Source organism: Rhinolophus sinicus, chromosome 1, assembly GCF_057876585.1.
Source record: "Rhinolophus sinicus isolate RSI-liver-muscle chromosome 1, RSI-T2T, whole genome shotgun sequence".
Classification (NCBI taxonomy): Eukaryota; Metazoa; Chordata; class Mammalia; order Chiroptera; family Rhinolophidae; genus Rhinolophus; species Rhinolophus sinicus.
The window spans coordinates 88,554,825-88,573,553 of record NC_142501.1 but is presented as its reverse complement, the minus strand read 5'-3'; the positions used below and the strand labels follow the sequence as shown (position 1 = coordinate 88,573,553).

The window sequence follows — 18,729 nt, the reverse complement described above, 5'->3', positions numbered from 1 at the left end:
ATTTTTTAATCTTATCAATTCCCTTTCTCTTCTTTTTCTTTCGTTGTGTCCTTTTCTGCAGCCCCGTAATTACCTTTTGAACTTTTATTAGACAATGGAATTATGTAATATATTTTATATGAAAATAGCCTCGTGATTATGTACATGGTCACAGGTGTCAGGTCGCCTGGAATTAAATTCAGGCCCTATTGTTTACCAGGCGCGGGCCCTTGGGCAATTTAGTTACCTCTGTGTGTCTCAGTTTCTCCGTTTATGAAAATGAGAATAATGCCTATTCTCTATGGTTGCAGAGAAAGGACCAAATGAATTAGTATATGGAAAGTACTTAGAATAATGCCGGGCACGTAGAATGTACTTTACCAATGAGTTGTTTTTATATCAGTATGACCAGGATTTCCCTGCTAATGGACAAGTAATGGACAGGTAATGGACAGTTAGAATGTAATTCACATTTGAACACTTGTTCCTTTGTCTTCTATCTCCTTCAGCAGATGTAGTCATCAAAGAAGAGACTATAGACAAAATAAAAGATGGCTCCACGAAGCAGGGTCAGAATTCAGATGATCAGCAAGGCTCCCTCCAGCAAGTAGCTGAAGTAGTCCAGCTGCCTCATCTAGCAGAAGCTTCCGGAACACCAGAGACTGTTGTTGGGCAAGAGGAGTCCAAGACCTCCACAGGACAACAAAGCAAAAACTCTTCCCCCAAGAACCCAAGCCTTTTACCACCTATTGTGTGACCTCAGCTGAGGGTGTGTCCTGTTCCTTTTCACCAACGATTTGTATTAGAGACTGCACTTATATTGTACAATACTTCTTCCTATTGTTGTTTTCAATGCATAAAGGGTTTGTTTAAAAAAACAATAACTCTATATACATGGCCAGTTGGCATGATTTCCAACTTGAGGGATAGGAGAGGATGTTCTTACATCCACATTCCCTCCGATGCCCTCAACCAGATATAACAATGGAGGTGGGTGTGTGTATGGGGGTATTAAATACTCTTTGTTATATCATCACTAATAGAACACTAAATACATTTTTCTTTTTGCCCAAACAGCTAACCTAGATTCATCAGGATTATTGTTTGAAAATGACAGAAGCTGAATTCAAACTAGTTTAAACAACAGAGGACATTTGTTGGTTTATATAATTGGGGATCGGGAAGGATAAGTGTAGTTTTGGGTACAGCAGGATCGAGGAATTCAAACAAGGTCTTAGGACTCAAACTTCCTCTCCACCTCAGCCTTGCTTCTTTTTATGGTTAACTTCATTCTGAAGACAGGCTGTGCCCAGAAGTTAAGATGACCACCCTCATTCAGTCAAAACATGTAGTCTTCCTTGCTGGCAGGAAAGTCTCAGAAATGACTGGACTTAAGCCAATCATTATATCTGAAATATTCGGATCCTCTGATTGGCTAGCCTGGGTCACATGCCTATTCTGAGATGGTGGTGGTAGCACCATGACTCATGCTTCTCTAGGACCCCACAACAGGACGTGTTCATTCATCCACCAGTCCCAAAGTCTAATCAAGTCCATTTACTTTGTTGCCTTTCTAGTCCTTATCTAATACGTACATAACCTCTGTGGTTGTAATTATAGTACAGATAAGATGTTACAAAAATCTTTAGATCATAACATCATAAACAACGTGGAAAATATACCTGGCTTCATAGTTTTCATTTTAATCACTGTGTAATATTCTATGGAAAGAGACACCAGGTAATTGAAGCTATGGGTTTAGATGAGATCACCCAGGGAAGATGATACAGAGTAAGAATAGCAGAGGGTCAAGAGAAAGTTCTAGGAAAAATACATAGATGTAAGGGATTGACAAAGTTGAGTCCCCATAGGAAAATAGGAAAATTAGAAACCAGAGGAGGAGAAACTTTCTAGAAAGAAGGATCAAGAACATACAATTCCATAGAAAGGTCAGGAAAAGAACAGAAAATCCTTCTTAAATGGGGTGAAATGGACATATTAAGTCGGAGAAGTGTCATCACAGCTAATTTGTCCCAGGTCCTATAGCCAGAGAGGTACAGAAATGGCAATAGAACTCAGGTCTTCTGGACCTTTTTTTATACCAGCTCTCTTCAACCCTGGATAAAGTTGAGGCGAACAGTTTTGTCCTCGAAGCCAAATCCTTAATATCATAATCAGAATGACTTGGGTTGGATGTTCGAAAATATTTCCCAATTCACATGGATATGAGAGGCTAACATGAGTTGATAAATTATGGCTTCTTATATTTAGGGAACACTTTAAAGCAGAGGAGCTGCAAGTCATGGCACAGATGAGGGATACACAGTGAACAGGCCGAGTGACTTTTGCAGGACCCCTTAGCCTAGCATTATTTTTCTTCTGCTATCTGATTAATTTTTTCATTCCTGAGATTTCTTTCCCTTATTACCCTATTAGAACTCAAGGAAACCACACACCTGGAGCCCTTTAATAGCATGTTTTATTTTATTTTATGTCCTTGCTCGCATGGAGAAGAAAATCTGAAAAATCCAGTGACTAGCATAAGATGACGTTTTTGATGTGAGTGGGATGAAGATAAAGTTAGGGCTCTGTGACGGTATGGAGAGGGCGGCTGTGGAAGTGAGAAAACAGGGAGGGGCACCAGGGCTGGGTCCACTGCTGGAACCGGGAAAGCAGCGGGGGGGGGGGGGGGGGGGCGCGGATCACAGGTTCTCCATCAGCCAGTCCAGCAGCTGCAGCCGTGTAACATTTCCCACCGCCTCATCCAGCTGTCGCTCCTTCTCATAGCGCAGCACTGACTGGAGAACCTCACCTACGCTGCATCCTTTGTCCACGGCAGCAGCTGAGAGCTGGAGTAGCTGTGGAAAGGAAAGAAAGCAGTAGTAGAGGGGCAGAACATCCCATAGCACCCACAGCTGCCCAGGCTAGAACAAAGAGCACAGTTAGACTTTGAGAAACTTTTGCAGAAGGGACTCAAATTAGATGTTAAGAAGACTTCCTTATTGTAAAGTTTGCTGGCCTGTTTGACAGAAGAAAGTTGATTATATCACCCTTAGTTTAAAGAAGACATGTTAAGACCCATCTGTCCATGACATGGAAAATATAATTTCCCACTAAGACTGAAATTCTTCCTGTTTCTAGTAGGTGTTTGGTCAATGGTGTTCTTGCTCTCTAAGAATGCTAATGTTCTTAAGTTCACTGTAATATCACAGAACAGTCCCCCATCATTGTGTCAAAGAACAAATGTGGATGCTGTCCCATGCCCCATAGACCAGAAACCCCTAGAATGTTAAAACGGGAATGCAGTTCAAAGATTCATTCAACACTCATGAAAATGTTTCCCAGAGAGGTAAAGAGACTTGTCAGTAATAATATGAACACAGTACATTGCCATTCATCTGGAATCCTAGCAGCAACAGACTGAAATAACCCAATTTTTATTTTGTGCATCCTGCTCCTAACTCTATGATAAAAAGTCAAAGGGCAAATAAACAGGCCAAATATCAGGAGCTTTTTCAGAAGGGGAAATTTTCATGTGAGAAACTGAAGTACATACAAATACTGTTGAAACAAATGGAAAGACTGAAAGCCTTGGCAAAAAGAAGCTATAAAGAAAAACCAATTGGAAATTTTAGAACTGAAAAAAAACAAACAAACCCAAAATGAAAACTTACTGAAGGGACAGAACGGAGATATAAAAGTAAGCCAGTAAACTTGAAGATAGATCAATAGAAATTAGGCACTCTGTACAATATAGGTTTGATTAAACTTCTTTCAAAAAAGATTGAAAAAATAAACAGAGTTCAGGGCCTGTGGGACAATACTAAAAGGTTTTACATTTATGTCATTAGAATCCTAGAAGGAGAGGAAAAAAGGGTTGTGCAGAAAAAAAATACTTGAAGAAATAATGGAAGAAAGCTTCTCCAATTTCCCAAAAGATATAACTGACAAATTTAAGAAGCTCAGTGAACATAAAATAAGAAAAACCCAAAGAAATTTACTTTAAGACATGGCATAATCAAACTGCTTAAAACTAAAGAAAAATAAAAAAATATCAAAGCCAGCCAGAGAAAAATTATTATTTTTAGGGGAACAACAATTTGAATGACAAGAGATTTCTCATCAGAAAACATAGAGGCCAGAAAGAAATGGCACAATATTTTGCAAGCACAAAAAGAAAATAATTGTCAAACCAGAATTCTATATCCAGCAAAAATACACTTCAGGAATAAAGATCAGATAAAGAAAATTTCAGATTAAAAAAAAACTAGGAATTTATTGCTGGAAAATGTGTTCTAGTTGTTCAGACAAAAGGAAAATAATATCAGAAGGAAACTGGGAACATTAGGAATAAATGAAAACCCACAAAAACACTAAAAAACCTCATTATAAGGAATAAACTGTTCTTCTCAGTTCTTTAAAATGTTTTATTATTGAAACCAAAAATAACATTGTCTAAGAATTTTTTTCAACGTATGTAGATTAAATATATGAAATAACGACAACATAAGAGGGAGGTGTAAAGGGGCCTACATGGTAATAAGATTTCTATGTTCTAGTTTAAATGGCAACTATTTATTCTACATAGACTCTCTTCAAAGTTAAGTATGCATATTGTAATCCCTAGAGAAATCACTAAAATAAACTATGCGAAGAGATATAGTAAAAAACACGACAGATAAATTAAAATGGAATACTAAAAAATATTTAATCCAAAAGATGGCAAGAGAAAAACAGGAAGGAAAAATAGAAAACACAGCACTAATATTAAAATAGTAGACCTAAATCCCAACATATCAATAATTAGACCAAATGTAAATGGTCTAAAAACACCAACTGTCAGAATGGATATAAAAATAACACCAAAAAAGAAAACATGATCCAACTACATGCTGCCTTCAAAAAACCACTTCAAATAATATAGGTAGGTTAAAAGTAAAATTATGGAAAAAAATGTACCATGAAAACACCAATCAAAAGAAAGCTTAAAACTCAACATTTATGGTCAATTGATTTTTTTATAAAGGGGCTTTATACAGGGAAAAACAACTTAAAAGGGCCAGATATCCATTTATCTTTTCAACAATTGGTGTTGAGACAACTGCACATCCACATGCAAAAGAATGAATTAGACCCCTACCTCATCTCACACACAAAAATGAACTCAAAATGGATCACAGACCTAACTGTAAGAGCTGAAATTATCAAACATTTTGAAGAAAACAAAGAAGAAAATCTTCCTAACCTTGGGTTAGGTCAGTGTTTCTCATTCCGGCGGTACTGACCTTATGGCCAGATCGTTCTTTGTTGTGGGACTGTCCTGTGTATTGTAGGATGTTTAGCAGCCTCCTTGTGCTCTACCCATTACACGCCAGTAGCAACCCTTCTCCCAGTTGTGACAACAGTAAACGTCTGCAGACATTACAAACGGCCCTTGGGGGCAAAACTGCCTCCAGTTGAGAACCACTGGGTTATTTATGCACAGATTAGACATAACATCAAGCACAAACAATAAAAGAAAAAAACAATAAATTAGATTTCATCATTAAAAATTTTGCTCTTCGAAAGACTCCATTAAATAAAAGACAAGCCACAGACAAAGAGAAAATATTTGCAAATCACATATTTGATGAAGGACTTGTATCCAGAACATATACAGAATTCTTGCCACTTTATAACAACAAAACAAACCAAAGTATGAGCAAAAGTTTTGCATAGATTCAACAAAGAATATATGTGAATAGCTAATTAACACATAAAAAGATGTTTAACATCTTTAGTCATTCTAATGTATACATGTCAAATTAAATCCACAATCAGATACCACAATAACAGCTATTAAAAAAAAAAAAAGAAAAACAAAACAAAACAAAAAACAATGCTGATGAGGATGTGGAGGAACTGAAACCTACATAAATTGTTGATGGAAATATAAAATGGTACAAATATTTTGGTAAACAGTTTGGCAATTTTAAAAAATATTCTTACCATAAGTGCAGCAATTCCACTCCTTGTTACCCAAGAGAAATAAAAACGTATGTGCACACAAAGCCTTGCATGTGAATGTTCATAGTATTATTCATGAGAGCGAAAAAGTGAAAACAATCCAAACGTTCTTTAACTGGTGAATGCATAAACAAAGCATAGCCCATCCACATAATGACACGCTACTCAGCAATAACAGGGAATGAACTACTCACGCATACTACAGCATGGATAAACTTCAAAAACATGCTAGTGTGAACAGCCAGATGTAAAAGACTATATATTTTATTGCTCCATTGTATAAAATGTCCAAAAGATAAATCTATGATAGAAATCAGGTTTATGGTTGCCTGAGGCTGGAGGTGGAAATTGGGTAAGATAGTCTAGAAAATTCTGAGATAGAGAAATACGAGCCTCTAGCCCAATCAGATATTAAAATATATTAGAGAATGACAGTAATTAAACTGTGTGCTATTCAAACAGTATGAAAATGTAAGAATAGTCTAAAAATTCAATGAAACAGAACCGAACGTTCAGAAAAAGAACCAAAGATAGATAGCCGTCTGGAAATAATAAGAGATTACGTTCTTACCTACCTCATATTTTATATAAAAATGAATTAAAAATGGATCAAAGTTTGAATAAGTTTTTAAAAAGTATTAGAAGAAAACACAGGAAACTTTTGTTAATATCTTAGAGTGAAGAATGTCTTCCAAAATATGAAAAAAGAAAAAGAAAAAAATGTCTTAGATTTGACTATATAAACATTTAAAAAATTCTACATGGCAAAAACAAAACAAAAATCACCAAGAGACAAATGATTTAAAAATGTACTTAACATCACAAAGGCTTGTGTATATTGTGTACATCTTGTACATAAAACTCCTACAGATCAATAAGAAAGAGAGAAAAACCTAATAGAAAAATGTGCAGAGATTATGAACAAACAATTCATCCACGAGAAAGAAAATTCAAATAGCTCTTAAACATATGAAAAGATAGTCACCCTCATACCTAATAAGACAAGTGCAAAGTAAAGCAACATTTGAAAAGATCGCAAGTTTGGCAATTCACCGTTGATCAAAAAGTATGGGAAATCGTTGTTGTAGATGTGCAAATTGGTGCAAGTTCTATGAAAGGCAATTTGGGAATTTATACTAAATACACAACACACATTAGTGGTGATCTTGAAATTGCTTTCCTAAGTATTTAGCATATACAGATACATTGATTCTGTGCATACAGCATTGCTTGTAGTAGCAAAATATTGCCAACTGAAATGTCCATACATTGGAGAGTAAATACAGCACCTTCATACAATAAAGTAATATGCAGCCATTAAAAAGATGTGGCAGCTCTATATGTTGCAGGCGAGAATTTATATAGTTTACTACCATTTGAGACTTAAAAAATAAGATACGTACACATAAGTGCATGTATATGTATTTCTAGAAGGATAAGCAAGTACTTGATCAGAATTATTTTCTCTAGACAGAGCAACAGGATGGGAGATAAAGATGAGAAAAAAACCTTAATTTTCACTTTTGTGCTCTTGGATTTTGAACTATGCACACATTACCTATTCAAAAATGGATGCAAATTTATTTAAAGGAATTGGGCTCATGGGCATCCCGGTGTTACTGGCTTCAATCACCTGTATGTATCAGTATGAGAATATTTGTATGCATTTATTACATCCCTTTCCAAAAAAGTCTCAAATCAGTGTTAGGTAGTTGCTATGAGGTACACTTCATCCAACTAACTGTTCTTAAAAATACACTGATGTTCAATGCAAATCTACTCATTAGTTGAAGTTTGGATTGCTGCTGCCCCTTCTTTCCACTCTTTTCCTTTAATAAAATAGATGACTCTCTTTATGTTTACAGTGGGCGAAGATGTATGGGCCTGTGTGTGTTTATTTGTGTGTGTATAGGAGGAGGACTGCAAGTCTACTGGGCCCATTTTAGATAAGTATATTATCAGAATTCTAATTCAAAATAATCTTAAACCAGAATGTATTACAGATTTTATATACAGTGGCTTTGACTTAAAAGATAGCTATGGAACAAAAGCCTGTTTTACACATTGTACCAAAGCTATGCTTCCTTTTAGATTTTTTCCATCAGTCTAAAGCTTTTGTGAATACAGCCCCCTGTGCTAATTGCTATGTACCAAAATAGTTGTCTGTTTTGCAGACTGGAAAAACTGTAACGAGACAGAACTTGCCAAGGAGTCTTAGGGATGTATGTAGGAATGGAAGTCCACGTCTGTCCTCTGTCCCAAACTTGAATGTGCATACAAATCACCTGGGGATTTTGCTGAAATGAAGATTGTGATTCAGTAGGCCAGAATGGAGCCTGAGAGTCTGTGCTTCTAACGAGCTCCCAGCTGATGCCAATGCTTTCAGTTCATAGACCACATTTTGAGTAGCAAGTCTAGGCTTAGTCTAATCTGGATGCTATACAGTCCTGTGTCTTCCCGGTTCTCACACAAGCCAAGTAAACCAGTTGCAAGGGGTACTAATGCCAGGTACTAATGCCACTCTTTAAACACAGAAAGCCCCTTCTTCCACCCTCTCATTTCTATAACTATGAATTATTTTTATAAATAATCCCAGCCTCTTGTGCCACCCCTTACTCCTGAGTTGGTAACCACGATTGTTCCACTTTTCTCAATTAAGACAAAATAATCCAAAATCCTAAGCAGGGGTGTGTGTGTGTGTGTGTGTGTGTGTGTGTGTGTGTGTGTGTGTGTGGTGTGTATAGTCTCTTTCTTAATTCCTCTACCATAGTATGAAGCAGCAATTTGCATAAGTGTTCACGCTTTCCAGACTCAAAATATCCCTTCAGTGAGCAGTTCCAAGGCCTACACTGAGGGAAGCAAGGATTTAGAAGGCACACTTACCTTTATCAGTAATAACAGGGATTCTCATCTGCCTTATTCTTTAGTCTTACTTTTCAATTGATTCAGATCTTAGGGTGAGGGAAGAGGGGTGCTATTTATGAAATCCCTTCAAATCCCCAACACCTCCTAGACAACCAGCTAAGAGAATAATGGCAGGTTTGAAAAGGTCATTCATGTAGATCCTTCGCCCCCCTGCCCTCCTCAACCTATCCCTGGATGCTTCCCAGAAGCCCCTACTCATCCTTTGGACAATGCTGTCCTATCCAAAATTTAGCCTGAAGCCCAGGCCTTAATCTGGTTCTTTCACCAGGTCTCTTGGAGGTTCCTCATGTGTGCAATCCCACCAATATATGCATTAAAAAAGATCAGATTTGTTTAAAGTATATCTCTCCATCTTCAAATTCTACCCTTCTTGTGGCTGTCTTCCCATTCACAAAGAAAACAGAACTTAAAACCCTAATTAACCGTTAATACACTCCTCTGACTCTGCTTCCTTACCTTCTCCTGGATTCCTTCATCATCACCAGCAAAGTACAAAATCGGGACATTGAGCTCAGAGGCGGCTACCCATTGCAGTACGGCCTGGAGTTGCTTGTCCTGAACCACACCACTTAGGTTGTGATTGCTGACAATCACTGGGGGTGATGTACACTCTTCAGGCAACTGTTCTGATACACCTCTCAATTCATTATGGACAGCTTGATAGGCACTCTGCAAAAGAGCCTCTGCTGTCCCTGTGCCCTTAACTGGTAAACACTCATATAAATGCTCCGGGAAGGTGAAAGTTGTCCTGGTGGACTCCCCAGACTTATCATCTCCCAGCTCTGTCAAGGGAGAGTCGCAGGACTTGGCAATAATGACACACAACTTCATCACTGAGTCCGTCAGATGTTCTATCATCTCCTTATTCATGTGGCCATCTAACTGGTTAGCAACCATCTTGGTCAGCCCAACAAAGGCACCACCAGCCTCATCGCCATCACTTAGTTTGTTGGGGGTGGGGGTAACAGGTCTTTCATACAGGTGGCCATCTTCTTCCTTAACTGGCTGTTCTGGCACCTTGCATTCAGAGCTACGGTCACTCTTGAAAATGGTCTCACCAAGTAAATACCGGATAAAGTTGAAGAAAATGCTCTTTAGATCCTTCTTTTCTTCTTCTTCTTGGTTATCTCCCATATGAGTAGACTTATGGCTGGTCTCATCAGGAACTACAGGGAACTTTTTGGCAGGAAAGTTGGTGTCACTCGCAGCTTCAAGGAAGCTCTGTGCATCTATGCTTCCTCCCTGGGCCAGGTGGTACTGAATCAAAAGTAAGGCAGATACAATCAGGTCCTTGGCCCAGGAATCACACATAAAATTCTCAGGATTCTCTGGGTGAGGCATAGGGAGGCTGAAGTTGCAAGGATCCAAAGGAAATCCCAGGGGAATGTCTGGTGCAGGATTATGCTGTTTGTTGGAATCTGCAAATGCTGCATGTTGGAAATCTGGAGATTTTCCTTCTTTATTCTGATTTTTATGCCACAAGCTCAGTCCCTCTTTGATAATGTGTTCACCCAAAGTTTCGGCACAAGTCTTCTCTGGTTTGCACGGAGGACAGTATACTTTTTCCCTCAATTTACCTTCAGATTTCATTGTTGCAAAGTTTACATTTTGGTTTTTAGGGTTACCCATTCCTTTCATGGACAAAAGGGAATAACTCTCAGACTTGTCCTTGGTTTTCCTGATACTCTCAGAAGGTTTCTTGGCAAACATCACAGTGTGTAGCTTATTCAGCATGGCATCCATGATATCTGTGGCCTTCTGGCTTCCATGACAAAATAAACTTCTTTTCACAGCCGAGACAAAGTCTGTATCAGTCATGAGGCTCCCTGTGACATTGTGAAGGTTCTTCATGAAGGAGTCAATGAGATCTGAGACCACGTCTTTCGCATGCTTGATCAGCACCTTCTTCAGCAGGATGGTGGCAATGGTTGTATCCTTCACTTGGATCCTTAGTGTGTTCATGATGGAGACCATCATATCAGATACCACATTGTTGGCATAGGTCATGATTGCTTGACTAACAGAAGCTGTAAAGTCATCAGGCCTTTCTTGCCCTCTGAATATCTTTCTCTCCCCAGGTAGGAACGTTCCACCCTCTTTGGCATCAACTGCATTATGAGATTCAAACTCTTCCTTATAGAAGAAAGATTTCTTAGAAGCAGGCTTGTCACCTGGACCCTTGCTCTCCTTGCTGTTCTCCTTGATGTCCAAAGTGGTCTTGTATCTCAAATTTGGGGGAGCCTGGAACAATCCCAAGGGTCTGTCACCAGAGTCAGGAATCTTATCCAAGGTAGTGGCTTTGGAATATGCAGAGACAGTCTTGTTCACCAGCTCTGATGCCACCTTACTCAGGCTTTTCTTGGGCGTGGGTTCATCTCCTATGTACAATGACTGATGGATACATTTGTTGTCAGAGCCATTGATCCTCTCGTTGATCTCTTTGCGGGCCATGGCTATGACTAGATTTGTGAGGCAGTTAGCATAGAAGGAAATTTCATCTACTGAACTCCTATTGCCAAGTTGGGCCCTGGGGCCCTGGAGAGGGTTCTCTCTGTGAGTTGCCTCAAAATGCAATCTCCCTGGACTGTCCTTGTTGGTGGTATTGTAATAGTCCACCAAGAAACCCTTGCATGGGTCTCCTGTGTTGGTCATTTCCCCACCAAATGATGATTCTTCGGGCTTGAACCTAACATCTTGGAACCCTGCTGTACTTCTTTCCAGGTCTTTGCAGAGCCAGCTGAGCACTCTGACAGGATCAGTTGAGGCTTCCTTAAAAATAGGCAAGGATTCATCCGACTATAGCAAGATAAACATATGGGATATTCAGGACAACTCAAAGATCACTTACAAAAACGATCATCCTGCTCAAGCCTGAACTTGCTCAAACCATCACAATAAAAATCAGAAACATTTACTTGCTTACTATGGATCAGGCACTGTTCCAAGTATTTTAAGACTATTATCTCATTTTATATTACTCTCACAGTAAACTTAAATGTTAGCTCTCTTATTATCCACATTTTACAGAAGAGGAAATTGAAGAACTGAGAGATTTAGTTACTTATCTGAAGTTATACAGCTAATCGTTAAGGAAGCTGGAATTCCACCCCAGGCAGTCTGACTCCAGAGCCCATGCTCTCCGCCACTTCACTAGACTGCTTCTAACAACATGTATCCTGGAGATCTGACAGTCATCAGCTACACAGAAGAGTTAGCATTGAACTGAATCAATCTTTTTATGTATTAACTGTTATTTTCTATGGTTTATCTGTTTTTAGTTAGGTCTCTTATTACAAAAGTTTTGAAAAAATTAGAAAAGTCAAGGAAAATTGTGCATAATTAATTACTTTGCCAGGCTGCACAAGCGCAATTGCATATGCTAAATGGCTTCCAATGCACTATTTAACATCACTTGAGCTAACAATCTGATTTATAACTGAGGAGTTACTATCTGAATACTTTATTAGTCTTTTTAAGTGAATACAGATTCTTTAACGGACACTAGCTGTGATAAGCCCTTGCACATACGTACATATTTACATTTGTAATCCGTAATTTTCACTTGAACATAGGCCAAAATAAGAATGTGTGTGAAATTATCCAATTTACCATCAAATGTAAAGGATCATTGTATTTATTGGAGCTACGTCTTCTGGAAATGACCAGAAGTATTGCCCATCTTTAAAGAATAATTTGGTATTCTAATTACCAAGCATCATAGAGTTACTAGCTACTATTTGTTAAATACTTATGTTAGCCAGGTACTATGCTAAGTGGTTTACACACATTATTTCATTTAATCCTCATACACACCCTGTAAGCTAGGTATTACTCTTCCAGTTTCACAGGTGGGAAAACTGAGGCTTAGAGAAGGTAAATAAATCCACTAGCATCTCACAGCTACTACTTGATGGGGGTTAGTATTCAAATCCAGTTCCTACTGTCAATCTGGTCCTCTCTACCACTGCCTCTCTTGATGACTTGGAGAGAAGAGAAGAGCAGCTGTACCAGTCCTGTACCAGTCTTCTATAGGGCTGGTTTCAACTGCTTGTTGGCCATCGTGCTTGGTTCAAAGTCCTCTTAATGGTTCTAATTTGAACAATAGCCACTATAGGGAAATTTTGTGCTTCAGTGGAAAACTGTGCATAATTTGTAGTACACCCTTCCACACTTTCTGATTCTCATTCTCTTGGAGCTATTTGACAACTCTGATAGCAATGCAATATAATACTTGTCTTTTCACACATTAATTCTGACCACAGAAGGTTTGACTGACTTCCTCTCACACCGTGGAAAAGGTGCTTCCATTTGCATATTCACTTCAATATTCCTGATCTAGATGTGTCTTTTTTTTTCTTTAATTCTCCTTTGAACCACACCAGTTCCTTGTTAATGAGTTAAATATAATCTTTAATGTGAGTTTATTTTTACATATATAAGTAAGACAGTCATTATTTCATTCTTCTCTGAAAATGGTCTTTTAACAGTTTTGGAAGTCTTTGCTAAGATGTCCAACAGATTCACCTAACAGAGGTAAATGTCACCATGAGAGCAGGGTACCAGGTGCATGTTGGCCCCCACAGGTGAATCCAAAGTGCATTAGAATTATGCAGGTGTTCTGTGTTTCTAGTTTTACTTTTCCTTTCTACTAAATTTGCTTTTGGTTTTCACTTTGGTTTTTTATGGTCAATAATCATTGGTGACAGCAATGATTGAGAACTTCATTTTACTGTCTGACTGTTTCATGATTCTTTAGTGAATTTTGGTTTATGGAACTCTATTCTGTGTTGGGTGAGACAAAACAGAAAATCTGTTCGGCTAGTATTTTTTGCCCATTATAAGCTCAAATCAATAATTTTGTGCCCACTTGGAAGGAGAAGAGCCTTTGATCTCTGGACAGATAAGTTTTGTGTTTCTGTTTTAACTTTTACATGGCTTAAAGTTTATTATTATTATTATTTTTAATTGAGATATAATTGACATATAACAGTGTATTAGTTTCAGGTGTAGAATATAATGATTCAATATTTGTATATATTGTGAAATTATCACCAAAATAAGTCTAGTTAACATCCATCACCACACATAGTTCAAATTATTTTTTCTTTTGATGAGAACTTTCAAGATCTATTCTCTTAGCAACTTTCAGATATACAATATAGTATTATTAACTATAGTCACTATGCTGTGCATTACATCCCCATGACTTAGTTATTTTACAAATGGAAATTTGCACCTTTTGACCACCATCACCCATTCCACCCATCCCCCACTACTGGCAAACACCAATCTGTTTTCTGTATCTATGAGTTCTTTTTTCTCTTTAGATTTGACATATAAGTGAAATCATATGGTATTTGTTTTTCTCTGTCTGACTTATCTCACCTAGCATAATGCCCTCAAAGTCCACCCATGTTGTAAATGGCAAGATTTTCTCCTGTTTTATAGATGAATAATATTCGAATAATAGTATTCCTATAGAACCTAACTCAGAAATATTTTAGGAACTTAAATTCACATAAGTTAGGTAAAGTTAGATTAGTTAGATAAGTCTAAGTTGGGTAAACAAGATTAGTTTAATAATTTTAGTTTAATAAAAACAGCTATGTCTATTCTGATTTATCAGTGTTAAGTATGATACAAGTGTGGATTTTTGTTTTACTTTGATATGTTCTTCACAAACTTATACAGGTTATATAGATCCGATAAGGTAGTATTACTTCTACTTAATGTTTGATATCATGAAAAATATAAATTTGTGTGTACTCAAATTGAATAGTTATTCTGACAGACTATTTCAAGTTACGTTTTATAGTATGCCAGATTTATGATAAATTTCCAACATCTTTATGTAACTTAAAATAGTGGACTGGTATTAAATTAATGGATACTCACGGGATACTTAGATAATTTCTAAGTAAAACAGAATACTGAAATATTGATAACTAAGTACAGTTTATATGATTTTGCTTCTCATTTTTTATACTGTAGAAATGTTATATCTTTGGGTCTGTTAATGAATGTGTTCATTTTTGTCACTGAGGTTGTATGAGGGATGTGGCTGTAGAAGTTGTCTTATGTGTATTCATGAACTCTGCTAGTCTGTACTTTAGCTAACTTGTTAACAATTACATACCTCTCCCTCCCCAGTGTTCTTTGTGAAATATAAAGAATAGAAAATATTTTGAAAAAAGTTATGATTACTATAAGTGGTTGAGACTATATTTAGGAACAATAGCATCAGAGAAATCCTGATTGTTTTTCTAGGGACTGCAGGTAAAACCTGGTGGAGACAGTTTCCTAGTCTCAGGATAGCAAATAATGGGGGTCTTTACAAGTCCAACCTGAGATTCCTTATAAAAGCTTCCAGTAAAGTAAACTTAAAGTCCTATCTGGTTGCTGCACCTATGTAAATAATCAGACCAAGTCTGATGATACACTAGTCTTACTTTGTGTCAAAAGTTATCTTTTTTTTTTTTTTTTAAATCAAAATGAAGGCAACTGTAGAGGAAAATCAGTGCTTCAATAGAAAACTATGCATTATCTATAGACAAAGCATTGTCTATAGCCTTCCCCATAAACTGTTTCTGATCAAGGGGAGCTATTTTACCTCTCTGTGAGCTTAGATAGTTGATAGCAATGCAAAATCATTCTACGTCTATAGACATGTAAATTTTGTTCAGTAGAGAGTCAGCTGACATCCCTTCTCTAATGTGGAAGAGGGCAGTTTTGCCTCTATTTGCACATTCATTTCCATATTGCTGATCTATATCTTCTTTTTTTTAATTCTCCTTTGAACTAGTTGTAACATTTCAACAATTCCCTCATTAATGAATTAACTAAAATCTTTAACATGTATGCATTTATTTTCATTTATTTATTATTATTATTATTATTATTATTATTATTTTTTTTTTAAGGAGGGCGCAGCTCACAGTGGCCCATGTGGGGATCGAACCGGCAACCTTGGTGTTATTAGCACCGCGTTCTAACCAACTGAGCTAACAGCCACCCTGATAATTGCTTTTTCAATCTACGGGTATATAATTTTTTAAAAATAAATTTTATTGGGGAATATTGGGGAACAGTGTGTCTCTCCAGGGCCCATCAGCTTCAGGTCATTGTCCTTCAATCAAGTTGTGGAGGGCGCAGCTCAGCTCCAAGTCCAGTTGCTATTTTCAATCTTTAGTTGCAGGAGGCTCAGCCCACCATCCCATGAGGGTTCCGGCAACCTTATTGTTGAGAGCTCGCGCTGTAACCAACTGAGCCATCCAGCCGCCCCTCCTCCGGATGCTCAGCGGCAGCTCGTTGTCTTCAATCTAGTTGTAGAGGGCCCAGCTCACTGGCCCATGTGGGAATCGAACCGGTAACCCTATTGTTCAGAGCTCGTGCTCTAACCAACTGAGCCACCGGGCATCCCCTAACATGTATTCATTTTGCATTTGATTGGGAATCTTTATTTGATCCTTTTTGAACATTATCCCTTAATCGTACCTACTTATTTACAGATAAGCACACTGTCTACATATAGGTGCGTTTCCATAATTGGGCTAACATGTACAGGTAAGTCTTCTTAGTATCATGCAGATGTGGGGTTTATTCTTATATCATTTTCAATTCTTTTCACAGAACATTAAAAAACCCCAACAAACCTACAGCATAACATAGAGCTTTGTGATGGAGTCTAAAGAGTTGTGTTAGCTTGCCGGGTTTATTCCATTCGATCCAGAAGAATTTTGCAAAAAGTAAAAATAAAGTGGATGGTGGAGCCATAGTGACTGACTGAAAGATTAACCACATTTTTTTTTCTATCAGTGCAGTCTACAATCAAACATCCATCTCTTCCAAACCCCTTTGCAAACTTTAACTCTTTCTCTTCTTATACAGTAAGATCCTGAGCGGTTGGGGAAGGTGGATGTCAAATTATTTCTGAGCCTATCTTAATTAAGGCCAGAGAAAGTTTTCATGTCACGACAGAGAATATGAAAAGTGTTAAGGGGCTTAATTTTCTCTTCTCAGTCATCTTCCCCTTCAGTAGCTTAGTTTTAAGTCAACACATATACCTCCCATCCTATTCTTCTTCACCTCTCTCTAGCTCAATTAAACATACTTTATAAAAATTTCCCTGACCCCCTCCCACTTCGAAATGATCTGTTCTTTAAACACCTATAGCAATTATTATCCAGAAAAGCCATTTGACAAATGATCACAGATTTCTTACAATTCGTGTCCATCAGTTATTCAGAGCTTTTGAATTATATTTTCACAGGTATAGTTTTTATTTTGCCAAATGAATGGTAAGGTCTACGAGGGCAGAGATTTTTATTTTTTCAATTTCCCAGAGTGCTTCTTACTTAGTGAAAAATGAAGAAATTTTTGGTACTTTAATATTGAAACTCATCTGTCTTTTGTTTTTCTAAATGAAAGGGCAGAGGTACATAAAAGGTCTAGTAGAAGCTGTTTTGGTTGGCATTTACTCTACAGTAATTGGATATTTATTATTATGTGTCTTAATGTCTTACATAGATTCATTAATGTTTTATCTCTTAGGCTAGATAGACCAGATCGATTTAGACAAACAGAAGATGGGTCATGTAACATTACATGCAAGTAAGTGTTTGATAAATGTTAATACTAAGGATGAGGATTACAATAGTGCTTGAGATCCTTAAAGGGAGAGAATTCTGAGACTCAGCACAGTGTCTGTATCAGTTATCCATCATTGTCTCTCAATCGTCAATCCAGCCTCCTTTATCTTGCTTTATGACACTGGAACTGGATCCGTTGAACATTTCTCTTTTGGCAGCTGGCTTTGTTAATAGAAGCACTGAAGGGAAAGGGTTTCCCTTCTGGACCACCTGCACCCTCTGGAAAGTGTCTCTGGCACCAACAGGCTGCGTGTTATCGGTGGCAGCCACACTTCTCCAAAGAGAGCTGAAGCAGCCTTGGTTGGGGAAGAGAGAGCTTAGTTTCTTAGTTTCTTCCTTGTTCACTCTCTCTCAGCCTAAGGGTAGCAGCTGCTTTTTGTGTTTGCTAATTCTGGAACTCTTACAGTTCTGTTTTATAGCTTTTAGTAGTTAACTTAGTTAACTACCTTTAATAAACAGTATTTTAATATTAAATTACTGGTGTGCTTTCCATCTTCTGACTGGACCCTGACTTACACTGCCAGATACTAAGCAAGCATTTAAAAATTATTCGTTGAACAATGAAGGCAGAATGAGAGTTTATAATTCTGAGAATTTTGAGGCAGCTTACATTTCAGAAAATATTTTTGTATGAACTTTGGAGACATTTCTTCTGTTTGAAATCCAATCCCCTTCCGTTTGAAAATTAAACAAAATTTTATAGCTCTAATACACAGTTTTTTCATTAATTATAGCATATTTCTCCTACTAGATAGTGTATTGTTCTAAGTTCTATTATAAGAACTTTCCCAAAAATTAAAGATGGGGATTTGTTGTTCTAGAGGAGTTCATTTCCCCCCCAGGAATTAAATCTTCAAAAATAAGAGGTGGGTGGTGGTGGAGAGAATTAGGCTACTCTTAATGGCACTGCACATATTCCTAACCCAGTTTTTGTAAGGAGGTTGACATTTACCATTTTCCAGACCTGGGGTTGGGTGTCTCCGGGTGAATAGACATCAACTTTGCATACCCCATTTTGGCTTTGTAGCCAGTCAACCCTTTCTGACATCTGGAAGTAGGAAAAAAAAGAAAGAAAGAAAGAAATGGTCATCAAAAGGGCAAGTTATATGAAAGTAAGGAGAAATAAGGTACATGGCTTACGTGTGGAAAATAGGAGCAATGCTTTCATAGA

At 37.5% G+C, this 18,729-nt stretch overlaps 2 protein-coding genes across 7 annotated transcripts in view; one reads left to right on the top strand and one right to left on the bottom strand.

Moving 5' to 3' along the window:
* Nucleotides 1-1,658, top strand: part of LOC141570059 (dual specificity tyrosine-phosphorylation-regulated kinase 4) — a 53,806-nt gene extending 52,148 nt beyond the window's left edge. For 5 of the 6 annotated variants that reach the window (XM_088801306.1, XM_088801292.1, XM_088801296.1 and 2 more), the window contains exon 14: nt 489-1,658. In XM_088801306.1, coding sequence (XP_088657432.1) covers nt 489-736 — 248 coding nt within the window. In that variant the 3' untranslated portion in view covers nt 737-1,658. The remainder of the gene's footprint in view (nt 1-488) is intronic. The other variant, XM_088801304.1, reaches the window with a different exon arrangement.
* Nucleotides 1,659-2,681: 1,023 nt separating this feature from the next.
* Nucleotides 2,682-18,606, bottom strand: LOC148759113 (A-kinase anchor protein 3-like). Its single transcript, XM_088801288.1, has 3 exons — nt 18,511-18,606; nt 9,367-11,706; nt 2,682-2,837 (listed from the first exon to the last, which is right to left on the bottom strand). Exons 1-3 carry the CDS (start codon nt 18,604-18,606, stop codon nt 2,682-2,684), a joined length of 2,592 nt encoding a protein of 863 aa, XP_088657414.1.
* Between the last annotated feature and the right edge of the window lie 123 nt (nt 18,607-18,729).

Coding starts and splice junctions, on each gene's coding strand:
- LOC148759113 (XM_088801288.1), bottom strand. CDS start 18,606: ATGTCAGAAAGGGTTGACTGGCTACAAAGCCAAAATGGGGTATGCAAA. Junction 11,707..18,510: donor AACCCCAGGTCTGGAAAATG/GTAAATGTCAAC, acceptor ATCTTGCTATAG/TCGGATGAATCCTTGCCTAT. Junction 2,838..9,366: donor ATGAAGGAATCCAGGAGAAG/GTAAGGAAGCAG, acceptor TCCTTTCCACAG/CTACTCCAGCTCTCAGCTGC.